At 36.1% G+C, this 21,040-nt stretch overlaps 1 protein-coding gene across 4 annotated transcripts in view; it reads right to left on the bottom strand.

Annotated features, from left to right (window-relative positions):
- The window catches only part of ANKRD36C (ankyrin repeat domain 36C), a 178,317-nt gene that overhangs the window by 95,135 nt on the left and 62,142 nt on the right, over positions 1–21,040 (bottom strand). For 3 of the 4 annotated variants that reach the window (XM_063594805.1, XM_063594806.1, XM_063594807.1), the window contains 12 exons: positions 16,094–16,122; positions 15,927–15,999; positions 14,232–14,260; positions 14,065–14,137; positions 12,369–12,397; positions 12,202–12,274; positions 10,513–10,541; positions 10,347–10,419; positions 8,633–8,661; positions 8,458–8,530; positions 6,744–6,772; positions 6,589–6,661 (listed from right to left, as the gene is read on the bottom strand). In XM_063594805.1, the coding sequence (XP_063450875.1) occupies positions 6,589–6,661; positions 6,744–6,772; positions 8,458–8,530; positions 8,633–8,661; positions 10,347–10,419; positions 10,513–10,541; positions 12,202–12,274; positions 12,369–12,397; positions 14,065–14,137; positions 14,232–14,260; positions 15,927–15,999; positions 16,094–16,122 (612 nt within the window). Of the gene's footprint in view, positions 1–960; positions 1,034–1,127; positions 1,157–2,832; positions 2,906–2,995; positions 3,025–4,705; positions 4,779–4,872; positions 4,902–6,588; positions 6,662–6,743; positions 6,773–8,457; positions 8,531–8,632; positions 8,662–10,346; positions 10,420–10,512; positions 10,542–12,201; positions 12,275–12,368; positions 12,398–14,064; positions 14,138–14,231; positions 14,261–15,926; positions 16,000–16,093; positions 16,123–21,040 lie in introns of all 4 variants that reach the window. The other variant, XM_063594808.1, reaches the window with a different exon arrangement.

The following is a 21,040-nucleotide window of genomic DNA, read 5'->3' as shown; positions in this document are numbered from 1 at the left end:
ATACCTATACAAAGTAAAACTGCTACAAGCATTAGATATTGATCAGTTTTTCATTCAGAAATCACTGCAATATTCATTGAAAATGACCATTTTAGGAGTTAATTAGAATCCAGCATAATTTTTGTTTCTCAAATAGCCTTGTTGGGAGTATCATGTTGTTCTCTAAAGAAGTTTCATAAAATAGCTATTGTATCCAAGAGGTAGCTCCTTGAAAAAGGAAGCCAAGTATTCATATTCAAGTTTGTCTCATTTCAATAACTAAAATCAACAAAACATGTATCTCTGATGCCTAATAGTAACAAAGAGGAGTAATGAGTCAGTGTGTTTTTATGCCAATTCTAGGATTGTTTCCTTCTTCCAGCAGTTCCTGCAGCAGCCAAAATCAAGTATTTTTTATTAAAATATTCCAAATGCATCTGAAGTGAGTTCACTCAGGTTTCCTCAGCGGAAACCCCAAAATTATATAAATGACTGCCTCTTTTCACACCTTCCTGCCTCACAATCCGTCTTCCTTGGGAAAATGATTGCTACACCAGGGGTCTCCTTAGTTCTCCTACAGTGTGTACGGGTTATTACAACAAGTTTTCTGTCTGTTCTTAGCAGTACGATGTGACGTCTGTAAAATCGATACTTCCTCTCTTTCTCCTTCCACCCTTACTGAGAACAAGCTGGAGAATTAAAGCAAAACTATGCTGTTCCCCAGAGCCCCTTATGTCTTCAACTGCTCTCCATATATCTTCTTCCCAACTTCAATGTGGGGAAGTGTATAATCTTACAGCGAAGATCATGTTCCAGACCAGCAGCATCAGCATCACCCAAGAACTTTACTACAAATGAAGAATCTCCGGCCTGCTGAATCAGAAAGTGCAGCTTCGACGAGCCACCCGCTGCTTTATTTGGGGAAGAGAACTTCTTATCTATCTGGACAGAACACGACATTAAATCTGTTTTCAAAATTACCTGTCCTAGATTTTTCTCCATCCTTTTCTTCTCTGGCTATACTCAAAACAGAATCTTCCTCGTCACTTGTAGCCTGAATGGAATTTGAAACGAAATAATAAACAAATAAAGTATGTTTCATAGACCATACATTAACTCGTTCACAACATAAATGAGAGTTTCATTACCTTCAAGGCTGGTGGTTTCTGAGAAGACACTGAAAAGCAAAAGGGATTCATAATCACTCATATGTAAATATGACAAAGATATCCATACATTCATGCGGTGTTAGCATCAACCTCTGTCCTCCTGCCTGTATTAGCGCAGGCTTTGATGGCTTCTACTTTGTGTCTGGGGACTAGAACATGACAGAAGTACACTGAGAAAAGGGAATACAGGCTCCATGAAATATACCCTTACAATTTCAAACATGGTACGATTTCTCGTGTGTCTAAAACTAAAATAAAACCGTGACAATCTCAACGTGCATAGGCCGAGTGATGAGAACAAATGTGATCTAAAATCAGAGGAGCAACTCACACACCCGAGAATCAATGTCAAAGCAGGTGCTACATGATCCCACATGTCTTTTGTGCAACAAATCAAAAGGATTTACACCATTATACTACAAACATTCATCATGCTCTTTAACTTGCCCAATAACTGAGAAGGCACACAATTGCGACGATACTTCAGTTGAACTTACACTTCACATCTCTTCAGTGGAAGTGTCCTAAATTGATCACTTTGGATACCTGTTTGCTGATACCTAGTAGATAATAATCATTATCTCTCACACCCATGTGGTGTAATACTTTGCTTAAGTTTCTTGTATCCACTAGTTTAGCCTTCCAAACGTTTCTTCATCCACTCATGGCACCAAAGGATAATATATTAGCCTCAATAAAAATATCATCATTTATCAATTTTGACATATTTGTACAAAGTAAAACTGCTACAAGCATTAGATATTGATAAGATTTACATTCAGAAATCATTCCAATATTCATTGAAAATGATCACTCTAGGACTTAATTAGAATGCAACACAATTTTTGTCTCTAAAATAGCCTTGTTGGGAGTATCATGTTATGTTCTAGAGAAGTTTCATTAAACAGCTATTTTATACAAGAGGTAGCTCTTTGAAGAAGGAAGCCAACGTAGTCATATTCACGTTTATCTCATTTCTATAAGTAAAATCAACAAAACATGTATCTCTGATGCCTAATAGTAACAAAGAGGAGTAATGAGTCATTGTGTTTTTATGCCAATTCAAGAAATGTTTCCTGCTTCCAGAAATTGCTGGAGCTGCCAAAATCAAATATTGTTTATGCAAATGTTCCAAATGCATCTGAAGTGAGTTCACTCAGGTTTCCTCAGCAGTAACCCCAAAATTATATAAATGACTTCCTCTTTTCCCACCTTCCTGCCTCACAATCCGTCTTCATTCGGAAAATAATTGCTACATCAGGGGTCTCCTCAGTTCTCCTTCTACAGTGTCTACGGCTTATTATGAACAGTTTTCTGTCTCTTTTTAGCACTACCATGTGACGTCTGTAAAATCTGTACTTCCTCTCTTTCTCCTTACACCCTTAATGAAAAGATGCTCCAGAAATAAAGCAAAATTATGCTGTGCCCCAGAGCCCCTTAAGTCTTCAACTGCTCTCCATATTTCTTCCTCCCAATTGCAACGTGGGGATGTGTATAATCTTACAGCGAAGATCATGTTCCAGACCAGCAGCATCAGCATAACCCAAGAACTTATTAGAAATGAAGAATCTCAGGCCTACTGAATCAGAATGTGCAGTTTCGACCAGCCCCCCACTGATTTATTCGGGGAAGAGAACTTCTTATCTGGACTGAACATGACATTAAATGTGTTTCGCAAAGTTACCTGTCCTAGATATTTCTCCATCCTTTCTTTCTCTGGTTATATTTGAAAAAGAATCTTTCTCATCACTTGTAGCCTGAATGGAATTTGAAACAAAATAATAAATAAGGTATGTTTCATAGGCTTTACGTTTACTAGCTCACAATATAAATGAGAGTTTTATTACCTTCAAGGCTGCTTTTTGCCGAGAAGACACTGAAAAGCAAAAGGGATACATAATCACTCACATGTAAATATGATAAAGTTATCCATACATTCACACGGTGTTAGCATCAACCTCTGTCCTCCTGCCTGTATTAGTGGAGGCTTTGATGGCTTCTACTCTGTCTCTGGGGACCAGAGCGTGACAGAAATACACTGAAAAAAGGGAACACAGGCTCCATGAAATATACCCTTACAATTTCAAACATGGTATGATTTGTCATGTGTCGAAACCCAAAATAAAACCGTGTCCATATCAATGTGGATATGCTGAGTGATGAGGACAAATGTGATCTAAAAACAGAGGAGCAACTCATACACGTGAGAATCAATGTCAAAGCAGGTGCTACATGATCCCACATGTCTTTCATGCAACAAATCAAAAGGATTTACACCATTATACTACAAACAGTCATCATGCTCTTTAACTTGCCCAATAACTGAGAAGGCACACAATTACGATGACACTCCAGCTGAACGTACACTTCACATCTCTTCAGTGGAAGTGTCCTGAATTGATCACCTTGGATATCTGTTTGCTGATACCTAGTAGATAATATTCATTATCTCTCACACCCATGTAGTGTAATAATTTGCCTAAGTTTCATGTATCCACTAGTTTAGGCTTCCGAAAGTTTCTTCATCCACTCTTGGCACCAAAGGATAATATATTAGCCTCAATAAAAATATCATCAATTATCAACTTTGACATACTTCTACAAAGTAAAATGGCTACAAGCATTAGATATTAATCAGTTTTTCATTCAGAAATCACTGCAATATTCATTGAAAATGACCATTTTAGGAGTTAGTTAGAATTCAACATCATTCTTGTGTCTAAAATAGTCTTGTTGGGAGTATCGTGTTATTCTCTAAAGAAGTGTCATTAAATAGCTATTTTATCCAAGAGGTAGCTCCTTGAACAAGGAAGCAAATTTATTCGTATTCAAGATTATCTCATTTTTGTAACTACAATCAACAACACATGTATCTCTGATGCCTCCTAGTAACCAAGAGGAGTAATGAGTCAGTGTGGTGGTGTATTCCAATTATACCATTGTTTCCTGCTTCCAGTAGTAGTTCCTGGAGCAGCCAAAATCAAATATTTGTTATGAAAATATTCCAAATGCATCTGAAGTTGAGTTCACTCAGGTTTCCTCAGCAGAAACCCCAAAATTATATAAATGACTTCCTCTTTTCACACCTTCCTGCCTCACAATCCGTCTCCCTTAGGAAAATAGTTGCTACACCAGGGGTCTCCTTAGTTCTCCTACAGTGTCTACGGGTTGCACAACAAGCTTTCTGTCTTTTCTTGGCAGTACGATCTGAAGTGTGTAAATTCTATACTTCCTCTCTTTCTCCTTCCACCCTTACTGAAAACAAGCTGGAGAATTAAAGCAAAATTATGTTGTTCCCCAGAGCCCCTTATGCCTTGAACTGCTCTCCATATTTCTTCTTCCCAATTTCAATGTGGGGAAGTGTATAATCTTACTGCGAAGATCATGTTCCAGACCAGCAGCATCAGCATCACCCAAGAACTTACTTGAAATGAAGAATCTCAGGACTGCTGAATCAGAATGTGCAGCTTCAACGAGCCCCCCGCTGATTTATTCAGGGAAGAGAATTTCTTATCTATCTGGACTGAACATGACATTAAATCTCTTTTCAAAATTACCTCTCCTAGTTTTTTCTCCATGCTTTTTTCCTCTGGCTATATTCAAAAGAGAATCTTTCTCGTCTCTTGTAGCCTGAATGGAATTTGAAATGAAATAATAAATTAATAAAGTATGTTTCATAGACTATACATTTACTAGTTCACAATATAAATGACAGTTTCCTTACCTTCAAGCCTGGCGGTTCCTCAGAAGACACTGAAAAGTAAAAGGGATTCATAATCACTCATATGTAAAAATGACAAAATTATCCACATATTCATGCAGTGTTAGCATCAACCTCTGTCCTCCTGCCTGTATTAGCGTAGGCTTTGATGGCTTCTACTTTGTGTCTGGGGACTAGAACATGACAGAAATACGCTGAGAAAAGGGAATACAGGCGCCATGAAATATAGTCTTAGAATTTCAAACATGGTATGATTTGTCATCTGCCAAAAACTAAAATAAAACCGTGTCAATATCAACGTGGATATGCCGAGTGAGGAGGACAAAGTGATCTAAAATCAGAGGAGCAACTCATACACCTGAGAATCAATGTCAAAGCAGGTGCTACATGATCCCACTTATCTTTCATGCAACAAATTAAAAGGATTTACACCATTATACTACAAACATTCATCATGCTCTTTAACTTGCCCAATTACTGAGAAGGCACACAATTACGACGACAATTCAGTTGAACGTACACTTCACATCTCTTCAGTGGAAGTGTGCTAAATTGATCACCTTGGATATCTGTTTGCTGATACCTAGTAGATAATATTCATTATCTCTCTCAACCATATGGTGTAATAATCTGCCTAAGTTTCTTCTATCCACTAGTTTAGCCTTCCGAAAGTTTCTTCATCCAGTCGTGGCAACAAAGGATAATATATTAGCCTCAATAAAAATATCATCAATTATCAATTTTGACATACCTATACAAAGTAAAACTGCTACAAGCATTAGATATTGATCAGTTTTTCATTCAGAAATCACTGCAATATTCATTGAAAATGACCATTTTAGGAGTTAATTAGAATCCAGCATAATTTTTGTTTCTCAGATAGCCTTGTTGGGAGTATCATGTTGTTCTCTAAAGAAGTTTCATAAAATAGCTATTGTATCCAAGAGGTAGCTCCTTGAAAAAGGAAGCCAAGTATTCATATTCAAGTTTGTCTCATTTCAATAACTAAAATCAACAAAACATGTATCTCTGATGCCTAATAGTAACAAAGAGGAGTAATGAGTCAGTGTGTTTTTATGCCAATTCTAGGATTGTTTCCTTCTTCCAGCAGTTCCTGCAGCAGCCAAAATCAAGTATTTTTTATTAAAATATTCCAAATGCATCTGAAGTGAGTTCACTCAGGTTTCCTCAGCGGAAACCCCAAAATTATATAAATGACTGCCTCTTTTCACACCTTCCTGCCTCACAATCCGTCTTCCTTGGGAAAATGATTGCTACACCAGGGGTCTCCTTAGTTCTCCTACAGTGTGTACAGGTTATTACAACAAGTTTTCTGTCTGTTCTTAGCAGTACGATGTGACGTCTGTAAAATCTATACTTCCTCTCTTTCTCCTTCCACCCTTAGTGAAACCATGCTGTAGAATTAATGCAAAACTATGCTGTTCCCCAGAGCCCCTTATGTCTTGAACCTCTCTCCATATTTCTTCTTCCCAATTTCAACGTGGGGAAGTGTATAATCTTACTGCAAAGATCACGTTCCAAGCCAGCAGCATTAGCGTCACCCAAGAATTTATTACAAATGAAGACTCTCAGGACTGCTGGATCAGAATGTGCAGCTTTGGCGAGCCCCCCCAACCGCCCTCCGCTGATTTATTCAGGGTAGAGAAGTTCTTTTCTATCTGGATAGAATGTGACATTAAATGTCTTTTGCAAAATTACCTGTCCCAGATTTTTCTCCATCCTTTATTTCTGTGGCTATAATCGAAACAGAATCTTCCCCGTCAGTTGTAGCCTGAATGGAATTTGAAAGAAAATAATAAATAAATCAATGAAGTATGTGTCATAGACTACAATGTAAATGAGAGTTTAATTACCTTCAAGGCTGGTTGTTTCTGAGAAGACACTGAAAAGCAAAAGGGATACATAATCACTCATATATAAATATGATAAAGTAATCCATACATTCACACAGTGTTAGCATCAAGCTGTATCCTTCTGCCTGTACTAGTGTAGGCTCTGATGTCTTCTACTTTGTGTCTTGGGACTGGAACATGACAGAAATACACTGGTAAGAGGGAATACAGGCTCCATCAAATATACCCTTACAATTTCAAACATGGTATGATTCGTCATACGTCGAAAACTAAAATAAAACCGTGTCAATATCAACATGGATATGCCGAGTGATGAGGACAAACTGATCTAAAATCGGAGGAGCAACTCATACACGTGAGAATCAATGTCAAAGCAGGTGCTACATGATCCCACATGTCTTTCGTGCAACAAATCAAAAGGATTTACACCATTATACTACAAACATTCATCATGCTCTTTAACTTGCCCAATAACTGAGAAGGCACACAGTTACCATGGCACTTCAGTTGAACATACACTTCACATCCCTTCAGTGGAAGTGTCCTAAATTGATCACCTTGGATATCTGTTTGCTGATACCTAGTAGATAATATTCATTATCTCTCACACCCATGCGGTGTGATAATTTGCCTAAGTTTCTTGTATCCACTAGTTTATCCCTCCAAAACTTTCTTCATCATGTCATGGCACCAAAGGATAATATATTAGCCTCAATAAAAATATCATCAACTATCAATTTTGACATACTTCTACAAAGTAGAACTGCTACAAGCGTTAGATATTGAGCAGTTTTTCATTCAGAAATCACTGCAATATTCATTGAAAATGACCATTTTAGGAGTTAATTAGAATTCAACATAATTTTTGTTTCTAAAACATGATACTTCTTGGGAGTATCATGTTAGTCTCTAAAGAAGTTTCATGAAATAGCTATTTTATCCAAGAGATAGCTCCTGGAACAAGGAAGCCAATGTATTCATATTCAAGTTTATCTCATTTTTATAAGTCAACAAAACATGTATCTCTGATGCCTAATAGTAACAAAAAGGAGTAATGAGTCAGTGTGCTTTATCCCAATTCTAGCATTGTTTCCTGCTTCCAGTAGTTCCTGGAGCTGCCAAAATCTAATATTTTTTAAGCACATATTCCAAATGCATGTGAAGTGAGTTCACTCAGATTTCCTCAGCAGAATCCCCTAAATTATACAAATAACTTCTTTTCCCTCCTTCCTGTCTGACAATCCATCTTCCTTGGGAAAATAATTGCTACATCAGGGATCTCCTTAGTTCTCGTGCTACAGTGTCTATGGGTTATTACTATCAGTTTTGTGTCTTTTCTCAGCAGTACGATGTGATGTCTGTAAAATCTATACTTCCTCTCTTTCTCCTTCCACCCTTAGTGAAACCATGCTGTAGAATTAAAGCAAAACTATGCTGTTCCCCAGAGCCCCTTATGTCTTGAACCTCTCTCCATGTTTCTTCTTCCCAATTTCAACGTGGGGAAGTGTATAATCTTACTGCAAAGATCACGTTCCAAGCCAGCAGCATTAGTGTCACCCAAGAATTTATTACAAATGAAGACTCTCAAGCCCACTGAATCAGAATGTGCAGCTTCAGTGAGCCCCCCCACCTGCCCTCCACTGATTTATTCGGGGTAGAGAAGTTCTTTTCTATCTGGATTGAACGTGACATTAAATGTCTTTTGCAAAATTACCTGTCCCAGATTTTTCTCCATCCTTTATTTCTGTGGCTATATTCGAAACAGAATCTTCCTCGTCAGTTGTAGCCTGAATGGAATTTGAAAGAAAATAATAAATAAATAAATAAATGAAGCATGTTTCATAGACTATAGATTTACTTGTTCACAATATAAATGAAAGTTTAATTACCTTCAAGGCTGGTTGTTTCTGAGAAGACACTGAAAAGCAAAAGGGATAATCACTCATATGTAAATATGATAAAGTTTTCCATACATTCATGCGGTGTTAGCATCAAGCTGTATCCGCCTGCCTGTATTAGTGTAGGCTTTGATGTTTTCTACTTTATGTCTTAAGCCAGGAGCATGACAGAAATATACTAAAGAAAACAGGAATTGATGTGTCACGATATATTCCTAACTATTTCAAACATAATATGATTTCTCGTATATCTAAAAGAAAAATAAATTAGTGTCAATATCAAAAAGGGTATCCCAAGTGATCACGACAAATGTGATCAAAAATCAGAGGGGAAACTCAATCACCTGGGAAAATCTCAAAGCAGGTGGCACATGCACCCACTTGTCTTTTATGCAAGATATCCAAATGATTTACACCATTATACTGCAAACATTCATCATGTTCATTAACTTGCCCAGTAACTGAGAAGGTACACAATTACAGTGACACTTCAGTTGAATGTACACCTCATGTCTCTGTCTCTTCAGTGAAGTGTCCTAAATTGCTCAGCTTGGATATATGTTTCCTGAATCCGAGTAAATAATACTCATTATTTCTCATATCCATGTGGTGCAACAATTTGCCTAAGTTTCCTGTATTCTCTAGTTTAGCCTTCCCGGACATTTCTTCATCCACTCATGGCAACAAAGTATGATATATAAACCTCAATAAAAAGCATCATCAATTATCAATTTTGACATACTTCTACTAAATAAAACTGCTAAAAGCATTGGATATTAATAAGCTTTTGTACTTGGAAATCACTCCAATATTCATTGAAAATGACCGTTTTAAGAGTCAGTTGATGAACTCAACATTATATTTGTTTTTAAAATTGTCTTGTTAGGAGGATCATACTATTCTCTAAATAATATTCATTAAATAGCTATTTTATCCGTGAGATAGCTCTTTGATGAAAGAAGCCAATGTATTGATATTCAAGTTTATCTAATTTTTATAACAAAAATCAACAAAAGATATATGTCTTATGCCTAATAGTAGCAAAGAGAAGTAATTAGTCAATGTGGTTTATCCCAATTCTAGCTTTCTTTGCTTCATCCAGTAGTTCCTGGAGCTGCCAAAATCAAATCTTTTTTGTGTAAATATGCTAAATGCATCCGAAGTGAGTTCACTCAGGTTTCCTCAGCAGAAACCCCAAAATTACATAAATAACTTCTTCTTTTCCCTCTTTCCTGCCTCACAATCCCTCTTCCTTGAGGAAAATCATTGCTACATCAGTGGTCTCGTTAGTTCTCGTTCTACAATTTTTACTGGTTATTACAATCACTTTTCCATCTGTTTTTAGCAATACGATGTGACGTCTGTAAAATCTATACTTCAACTCATTCTCCTTCCACCCTTGGTGAAAACATGCTGTAGAATTAAAGCAAAATTATGCTGTCCCCTGAGCCCCTTATGTCTTGATCTGCTCTCCAATGTCTCTTCTTCCCAATTTCAATGTGGGGAAGTCTATAATCTTACTGCGAAGATCATGTCCAAGACCAGCAGCATCAGCGTCACCCAAGAACTTATTACAAATGAAGAATCTCCGGCCTGCTGAATCAGAATGTGCAGCTTTGATGAGCCCCCCGCTGATTTATTCAGGGAAGAGAAGTTCTTTTCTATCTGGACTGAACATGACATTTAATGTGTTTTGCAAAATTACCTGTCCCACATTGTAGTCCATCCTTTATTTCTGTAGCTATATTCAAAGCAGAATCTGTCTTGTCACTTGTAGCCTGAAAGTAATTTGAAGCAAATTATCAATAAAGAAAGTATGTTTCATGGACTATACAGTTACTAATACAAAATATAAATGAGAGTTTAATTACCTTTGAGGGTGGTTGTTTCTGAGAAGACACTGAAAAGCAAAAGGGATACATAATCACTCATATGTAAATATGATAAAGTTATCTATACATTCATGAAGTGTTAGAATCAAGCTGTATGCTCCTGCCTGTATTAGTATAGGCTTTGATTTTTGTGTCTGGGGACTGGAACATGACAGAAATACACTGAAAAAAAAGAAATATAGGTTTCACAAAATAAACCCTTACAATGTCAATCATGGTATGATTTTTCATATGTCTAAAACTAAAATGAAACAGTGTTAGTATCAATGAGAATATGTCGAATGATGAGGACAAGTGTGATCTAAAATCAGAGGAGCAACTCATACACCTGAGAATCAATGTCAAAGCAGGTGCTACATGATCCTCCATGTCTTTCATGCAAGCTATCAAAAGGATTTACACTAGTATACTACAAACATTCATCATGCTCTTTAACTTGCCTGATAACTGAGAAGGTACACAATTATAATGACACTTCAGTTGAATATACACTTCATGTCTCTTAAGTGGAAGGGAACTAAATTGATCAGCTTGGATATATGGTTGGTGAATCCTAGTAGATAGTATTCATTATTTATCATACCCATGTGGTGTAATAATCTGCCTACATTTCTTGTATCCTCTAGTTTAGCCTTCAGTAATTTTCTTCATCCACTAATGGCAAGAAGGTATAATATATAAACCTCATCAAAAAGTACAATAAATTACACATATTTATACAAAATGCAATGGCTCCTGGCATTAGATATTAATAAGCTTTTACATTTGGATATCAGTCCAATATTCATTGAAAATAACCATTTTAGGATTCAATTAATACATTTAACATTATTTTTGTCTGCAAAATTAGTCTGCTCTGGAATATCATTGTATTATAAAGAATTTTCACTAAATAGCTATTTTAATGAAAAAGCCAGCACTTTGGAAAAAAGCTAATATAGTCGTATTAAATTTTAACTCATTTGAATAACTAATAAAAAATATATGTCTGATGTCTGATACTAATAAACAGGAATGAGGCACTGTGGTTTATCCCAACTCTAGCACTCCTTCCTGATTCCGGTAGTCATCGGAGCAGTCAGAAATCAAATCTTCTGGTATGCAAACATTCTAAATGCATCTGAAGTGAGTTCACTCAGGTTTCCTCAGCAGAAACCCCAAAATTACCTAAATAACTTCTTCCTTCCCCTCTTTCTTGCCTTGCAATCCCTCTTTCTTGATGAAAATAATTACTACATCAGTGGTAACTGTTTCTCATTCTCCAGTGTTTACAGGTTATTATGACAACTTCCTCCCTCTGGTTTTAGCAGTACCATCTGACATCTATAATTTCTGTTACTTCTTCTCTTTCTCCTTCCCCTCTCCATAGAAACATGCTCTGAAATAAGAGCAAAATTATGCTGTCCTCCGATCCTCTTATGTCTTGAACTGTTTTCCAATGGTTCTTCCATCCAAATTCAATGTAGGGAACTCTACAAGCTTGTTACTAAGATCATGGCCAACGACCAGCAGCATCAGCACCACCTGACAACTTACTAGAAATGCACAATCTCAGGCCTGCTGAATCAGAAAGTGCATTTTCAATGACACCCCACTGATCTATTCAGGGGTGGGATGTTCTCTTCTGTCTTGAGTGCACATGACATTAAATGTGTATTGCCAAATTACCTGTTCCAGATTTCCCACCGCCCATTATTCTTGTGGCAATATTCAAAAGAGAAACTTTCTTTTTAAATATAACCTGAATGGAAAGAGAAACAAAATAGTCAATACATAATATATATTTCATAGGCTATGCAATAAATAATTCAAAATATAAATGAAAGAGTAACTACCTTCCAGGCTGATTGTTTCTGAGGAGACACTGAAAAGTAAAAGAAATATATAATTCATCATATGTAAATATGACAAAGTCATCCATACATTCATGCAGTGTTAGCATCAAGCTGTATCCTCCCGCCTGCACTAGTGTAGGATTTGATGTTTTACAGTTTGTGTCTTTGGGACAGGAACATGAGGAAATATGCTGAAGAAAATAGGAATACACGCTTCCAGAAAATATACAGTCAGAAATTACAAAGAGGTATTATGCGTCATGTGTGTATTACTGAAATAAAAAGTGTCAATATCAATGTGGATATGCCGAATGATGAAAAGAAATGTGATCTAAAATCAGAGGAGCAACTCATACACCCAGGAATCAATGTCAAAGAAGGTACTAAATGCTACTGCATGTTTTTCATGCAAGACATCAGAGGGATTTATACCATTATACTGCAAGTATTCATCATGCTCTTTAACTTGCCTGGTAATTGAGCAGGTACACAATGACAATGACACTTTAGTAGAATGTACACTTCACAAGTCCTCGGTGGAAGTGGCCCAGCTTCAACAGCTTGGATATAGGTTGGGATAATCCTGTATATAATATTCTTTATTTCTCAAACCCATGTGGTGTAATAATGTGCCTACATTTGTTGTGTCCTCTAGTTTACGCTACAGAAAGGTTCTTCGTCCACTCATGGCAACAAATATAATATATAAACCTTATCAAAAAGCATAATAAATGATCAAATTTGACATACTTATACAAAATAAAGTTGCTACAAGCATTAGATATGAATAACCTTTTACATTTGGAAATCCCTCCAATATTCATTGAAAATAAGAATTTTAAAAGTCAATTAATGAATTCACCATTATTTTTCTTTCTAAAATAGTCTGGCATAAAATATCATGTTATTCTCTAAAGCATTTTCATTAAATTGCTATTTTTATCCAAAAGTTAGCTAATTGAAAAGCAAAGCCAATATATGCATATTCATGTTTATGTCATTTGAATAACTAATATCAACAAAATGTATATCTCTGATGCCCAACAGTAACAAAGAGGAGTAATGAGTCACTGTGGTTTATCCCAGTTCTAGTACTCCTTCCTGCTTCCACTGTTTCCTAAAGCAGCCAAAATCAAAGCTTCTTTTACAAAAATGTTCGAATATACAACTGAACTCAGGTTTCCTCAGAAGAAACCCCAAAATTACATAAATAACTTCTTATTTTCCCTCCTTCCTGCCTGACAATCCTCTTCCTTGAGGAAAGTCATTGCTACATCAGTGGTCTCCTTAGCTCTCGTTCTACAGTGTTTATGGGTTATTACCATAATTTCTCCATCTGTTTTTAGCAATACGATGTGATGTCTGTAAAATCTATACTTCATCTCTTTCTCCATCCACCCTTGGTGAAAACATGCTGTAGAATTAATGCAAAATTATGCTGTCCCCTGACTCCATATGTCTTTAATGGCTCTCCAACGTTTCTTCTTCCCAATTTCAATGTGGGGAAGTCTATAATCTTACTGCAAAGATCATGTCAAAGACCAGCAGCATCAGTGTCACCTGAGAACTGAAGAATCTCAGGCCTGCTGAATCAGAACGTGCAGCTTCAATGAATCCCCCGCTGATTTATTCCAGGGAAGAGAAGTACTTTTCTATCTTGACTGAACATGACATTAAATGTGTTTTGCAAAATTACCTGTCCCAGATTGTTGTCCCTCCTTTATTTCTGTGGCTATATTTGAAACAGAATCTTTCTCATCACTTGTAGTCTGAATGGGATTTGAAACAAAATAATCAATACGTAAAGTAGGTTTCATAGACTATACAGTTAATAGTTCAACATATAAATGAGACTTTAATTACCTTCTCAGCTAGTTGTTTCTGAGAAGACACTGAAAAGCAAAAGGGATACATAATCACTCACATGTACATATGATAAATTTATCCATACATTCATGCAGTGTTAGCATCAAACTATATCTTCCTGCCTGTACTAGTGTAGGCTTTGCTGTTTTCTACTTTTTGTCTGGAGACTGGAACATGACAGAAATACACTGAAAAAAAAGGAATACAGCCTTCACAAAATATACCCTTACAATTTCAAACATGGTATGATTCGTGATATGTCTAAAACTAAAATAAAACCGTGTCAATATCAATGTGGATATGCCGAGTGATGAGGACAAATCAGAGGAGTAACTCACACACCTGAGAATCAATGTCAAAGCAGGTGGTACATGATCCCACATGTCTTTCTTGCAAGAAATCAAAAGGATTTACACCATTATACTACAAACGTTCATCATGCCCTTTAACTTGCCCAATAACTAGAAGATACACAATTACGATGACAATTCAGTTAAATGTACACTTCACGTCTCTTCAGTGGAAGTGTCCTAAATTGATCACCTTGGATATATGTTTCCTGAAATCTAGTAGATAATATTCATTATTTCTCACACCCATGTGGTGTAATAATTTGCCTAAGTTTCTTGTATCCACTAGTTTAGCCTTCTGAAAGTTTCTTCATCCACTCTTGGCAACAAACGATAATATATTAGCCTCAATAAAAATATCAATTACCAATGTTAACATACTTCTACAAAGTAAAACTGCTACAAGCATTAGATATTAATAAGTTTTACATTCAGAAATCACTCCAATATTCATTGAAAATCACCACTGTAGGAGTTAATTAGAATTCAACATCATTTTTGTTTCTAAAATAGCCTTGTTGGAAGTATCATGTTAGTCTCTAAGGAAGTTTCATTGAATAGCTATTTTATCCAAGAGTTAGCTCCTTGAACAAGGAAGCCAATGTATTCATATGCAAGTTTATCTCATTTTTATAAGTAAAGTCCAGAAAACATATATCTCTGATGCCTAATAGTAACAAAGAGGAGTAATGAGTCACTGTGGTTTATCCCAATTCTAGCACTGTTTCCTGCTTCCAGTAGTTCTTGGAGCAGCCAAAATCAAATCTTCTTTTATGCAAATATTCTAAATGCATCTGAAATGAGTTCACTCAGGTTTCCTCAGCAGAAACCCCAAAATTACATAAATACCTTCTTTTTCCTCCTTCCTGCCTCACAATCACTCCTTCTTGAGGAAAATAATTGCTACATCAGTGGTCTTCTTAGCTCTCATTCTACAGTGTTTATGGAGTTATTAGGATCACTTTTCCCTCTGTTTATAGCAATATGATATGATGCCTATAATATCTATTACTTCATCTCGTTCTCTTTCCCCTCTTGGTGGAAACATGCTGTAAAATTAAAGCAAAATTATGCTGCTCCCTTAGCCTGGTATGTGTTGAACTTCTCTCCATTGGTTCTTCTTCCCAATTTCAATGTAGGGAAGTCTACAATCTTACTACTCAGATCATGACCAAGGACCAGCAGCATCAGGGTCACCTCAGAACTCACTACAAATGAAGAATCTCAGGCATACTGAATCAGAACGTGCAGCTTAGATGAACTCCCCACTGATTTATTTGGGGAAGGGAAGTTCTCTTCCATCTTGATTGAACATGACATTAGAAGTGTTTTGCAAAATTACCTGTCCCAGATATTGGTCCCTCCTTTATTTCTGTGGCTATATTTGAAACAGAATCTTTGTCATCACTTGTAGCCTGAATGGGATTTGAAACAAAATAATCAATATGTAAAGTAGGTTTCATAGACTATACAGTTAATAGTTCAACATATAAATGAGACTTTAATTACCTTCTCAGCTGGTTGTTTCTGAGGAGACACTGAAAAGCAAAAGGGATACATAATCAATCATATGTAACTATGATAATGTTATCCATACATTAATGCATGGATAGCATGTTAGCATCAAGTTTTGTACTCCTGCCTGTATTACTGTAGGCTTTGATATTTTATACTTTGTTTCTTGGGACTAAACATGAAGGAAATACACTGAAGAAAATAGGAATACAGGCTTCAAGAAATATACACTGACAATTTCAAATGTGATATGACTTTCTCCATATGTCTAAAACTAAAATAAAACCATGTCAATATCAATGTGGATATGCTGAGTGATGAGGACAAATGTGATCTAAAATCAGAGTCCAACTCATACACCTGGGAATCAGCGTCAAAGCAGGTGATACATGCACCCGCATGTCTTTCATGCAAGATATCAGAATGATTTGGAACATTTTACTGCAAACATTCATCATGCTCTTTAACTTGATTGATCAGTGAGAAGGTACACAATTATAATGACACTTTAGTTGAAATCTCTTCAGTGGAAGTGTCCTAACTTAATCAGCTTGGATATATGTTTGGTGAATTCTAGTATGTAATATTCATTATTTCTCACACCCATATGGTGTAATAATGTGCCTACATCTCTTGTATCTTCTAGTTTAGCCTTCCAAAAGTTCCTTCATCCACTCATTGCAACAAGGTATAATATATAAACTTCATCAAAAAGTGTGATAAATTACCAAAGTTGACATACTTATACAAAATAAACTTTCTACAAGCATTAGATATGAATAAGCTTTTACATCTGGAAATCACTCCAATATTCCTTGAAAATAACCATTTGGGAGTGAAGTAATGAATTCAACATTATTTTCACTTCTAAAATAGTCTGGTTAAAGTATCATGTTATTCTCTAGAGAATTTTTATTAAGTTGCTATTTTATCCAATAGCTCCTTGAAAAACAAAGCCAATGTATGCATATTCATGTTTATCTCATTTGAATAACCAATGTCAACAAAACATATACCTCTGGTGCCCAATGGTAACGAAGAGGAGCAATGAGTCACTGTGGCTTATCCCAATTCTATCACTCTTTCCTGCTTCCAGTAGTTCCTGGAGCAGCCAAAAATCAAATCATCCCTTATGCAAATATTCTAAATGCATCTGAAGTGAGTTCACTTAATCTAAGAGTTATAATTTAAAAAATCATTTTATTTATACTCATGAAGATTCCTGATGTTTTTACATTTCCTGGATTCAGCAGTTCGACTTTCTCACTGTCTCTTCATCCACTTTTGCAAAAACATACACATCAATGAAATAATGTGTAATCAGATTCCTATGAAAATAAACTAAACAAAGTTTCTAAATCACTAGAGACTTCTTTTCTTATAAATAACCAACCAATATGACATAATACATATATATACATATGTCATGATTGTCATGATTATTGGCAGTTATCTGTTTAGTACTCTTAAAATACATTCTTTGATTCCTTTTTTTTTAAATCTAGTTTCACATGATATACCATCGGGGTCTCTCAGGTTGTTTTACAAAATAACTACCTCAGCAAACACAGCTTTCCAAAAACAAAAACAAAAAACAAAAATCTGATGTGAACGAAGCATGTATCATTGATGTGCAAAACTTCTAGGGAGAAGAAATGAGACCCTGTGGGTTACCCTCATCCTTCTAACTTCTGCTTCTGCTTTCCATTAAGCGACTTCCCACAAGTCTCCTCATCAGAAACCTCCAAATTACCTCACTAGCTGCTTTCTTTGTTTACACCTGCCCAATTTGACATACATTCTTTTTTGTTCATAAATCTAATAACCATATTGGTGGACTTGATTCTTTGACCTCCACATTAGTTTCTTCATTATTTTCACCACCACTGTATTGTGACATCTGTACAATCCCATTCTGACACACGTGAAGATAAGGTTTTGCTTTATTAAAATGTTAAATATGTCAGACACTTGACTAACATGTACAAATTCCTTCTTCACAAAAGCAGCCCCATGGCCTCCTCTCTCCCATAGACACTCTTTCACAGCTGTTCTTCACTCACATCGGTTTGAGTATCTATCATCTCTCATTTTGTCTCTACGCTTTCACCTCATATTATGAGTTATTATCATAGGCTCAGCAGCCTATCCTACCTGTTTTCCTCTCCAGCAGACAGTACTGAGCAATAAACTAGAATTTTCCAGGATATGAACACTTTTATGTACACAACACTTTGTGGAGCTATTTTATGTTTAACTACCCGTAACACCACTATGTCTATGCTTTCCAGAGAAACAAGCTCTGAAATTTTATTCAATATAACCTATTTAGAAACTTCTTTAACTACAATGACAGTCTCTCCTTGATGCACCAAAATCTTCAGAAATAACTTGTGAAGACTTGAAAACATGTCAGTAATTGACATGAAAAATGAAGCACTGACATAATTTTTTGCAGGTATAAAAAAGACAAGCTGAGATCCTTACTAGATCCAAGAAGAGCAAAGTACATTAGACAGGAAATAAATATGGAACAGAAACATTTTCATTTGTAATGAAAATTCCTCTATTTACAGTTTTCAGAAGAGAAAAAAATACACACACATACACACACACACACACACACATTCACACACAAAAACCAGAGCAATGTGGCTTTACAGGGTGTTTCTTCATCAAAGTCCTATTTGCCATTTGACATCTGGGAACACTCTATTGGGATCAACAAAGGGGTTCTAAATTGTGACCTGAGTAGATTAGAGTTTAACATTCATGAAGGGGAGCCAAGAGGACAAGTAACACTTTGACCATTGGCCATTTCCACTCCTTACTGTTAGTCTCTGAAAAGCACACACTGGATTTTCTCAGAGTCAGGACATGTCAAAAAGACATGCTTTAAGGGGGAAACAGTTGCAATCAACACAGCCACGGGAGAGATACAGCTATGCTTGCTAGGATTTCCAATACTTCTGTTTCATTTCTAATATAGTATAAATCAATAAAAGCAACCACGTAAGCATATCCATGTTGGTATGTCATCATATTTAAATCCATATGGTATCAGCATGAAGAGAGCATAATATGCTGTAGTCATCACATGGCATATCATGAGATCATACAGTAAATCAAGAAATACCTCACTGGGTCAATGTGGATAGATCTGCAATATATATCACTGATTTTACAAAGATCAAGTTGCATTCATTAAGTGCACTGCCTGAACTTTTCTACAAGTTTTTAATACACAAAATCAAGTCCTACATGTTATCTATGAATGTGCACATATGTTGTAAGAGGTTTTTAATGTGCATTTGGGTGATTTCTTTTTTTTTTTTAATTAATTCAAGCTCTTGGTTACATGTCAGCAGTAAGCTTCAGTATTATAGAAAACCCAAAACCGTAACAGCTCAGAATCACCGTCTTAAAAGGCTGTGTCTACCAAAGAGTCAGGAAAGCATGACCACTTACTTTCTTCATTTTTGAAACTCAGAGGTACCTCATGCACACTCCCAAATAAAACTGCACAAGTTCCTCAGTTTAATTATATCCCATTTGTCAATTTTGGCTTTTGTTGCCATTGCTTTTGGTGTTTTAGTCATGAAGTCTTTGCCCATGCCAATGTCCTGAATGGTATTGCCTAGATTTTCTTCTAGGGTTATTATGGTTTTAGGTCTTACTTAAACGTTTAAGTCTTTAATTTATCTTGAGTTAATTTTTGTATAAGGTGTAAGGAAGGGGTCCAGTTTCAGTTTCCTGCATAAGGCTAGCCAGTTTTCCCAACACCATTTATTAAATAGGTAATCTTTTCCCCATTGATTGCTTTTTGTCAGGTTTGTCAAAGATCATATGGTTGTAGATGTATGGTGTTACTTCTGAGGCCTCTGTTCTGTTCCATTGGTCTATATCGCTGTTTTGGTAGCTGTACCATGCTGTTTTCATTACTATAGCCTTGTAGTGTAGTTTGAAGTCAGGTAGCGTGATGCCTCCAGCTCTGTTCTTTTTGCTTACAATTGTCTCGGCTATATGGGCCCTTTTTTGTTCCATATGAAATTTCCAGTAGTTTTTTCTAATTCTGTGAAGAAAGTCAATGGTAGTCTATAGCATTGAACCTATAAATTACTTTGGGCAGTATGGCCATTTTCATGATATTGATTCTTCCTATCCATGAGCATGGAATGTTCTTCCATTTGTTTGTGTCCTCTCTTATATCCTTGAGCAGTGGTTTGTAGTTCTCCTTGAAGAGGTCTTTCTCATCCCTTGTGAGTTGTATTCATAGGTATTTTATTCTCTTTGTAGCAATTGTGAATGGGCGTTCACTCATGATTTTGCTGTTTGTCTTTTATCGGTGTATAGGAATGCTTGTGATTTTTGCACACTGATTTTGTATCCTGAGACTTTGCTGATGTTGCTTATCAGCTGAAGGAGATTTGGGACTGAGACAATTTGGTTTCCTAAAAATACAATCATGTTATCTGCAGAGACAATTTGACTTCCTTTCTTCCTATTTGAATACCCTTTATTTTTTCCTCTTGTCTGATTGCCCTGGCCAGAACTTCCAATACTATGATCAGAGTGAACAGGCAACCTACAGAACAGGAGAAAATGTTCGCAATCTCTCCATCTGACAAAAGGCTAATATCCAGAATCTAAAAGGAACTTAAACAAATTTATGAGAAAAGAACAAACAACCTCATCAAAAAGTGGGTGAAGGATATGCTCAAAAGAAGACATTTATTCAGCCAGTAAACATATGAAAAAAAGGCTCATGATCACTGATCATTAGAGAAATGCAAATCAAAACCACAATGAGATACCATCTCATGCCAGTTAGAATGGTGATCATTAAAAACTCAGGAAACAACAGATGCTGGAGAGGATGTGGAGAAATAGGAACGCTTTTATATTGTTGGTGGGAGTGTCAATTATTTCAACCACTGTGGA

This window comes from Pan paniscus, chromosome 12, assembly GCF_029289425.2.
Source record: "Pan paniscus chromosome 12, NHGRI_mPanPan1-v2.0_pri, whole genome shotgun sequence".
Classification (NCBI taxonomy): Eukaryota; Metazoa; Chordata; class Mammalia; order Primates; family Hominidae; genus Pan; species Pan paniscus.
The sequence above is the reverse complement of the archived record's forward strand: the minus strand, read 5'-3'. Positions and strand labels throughout refer to the sequence as shown.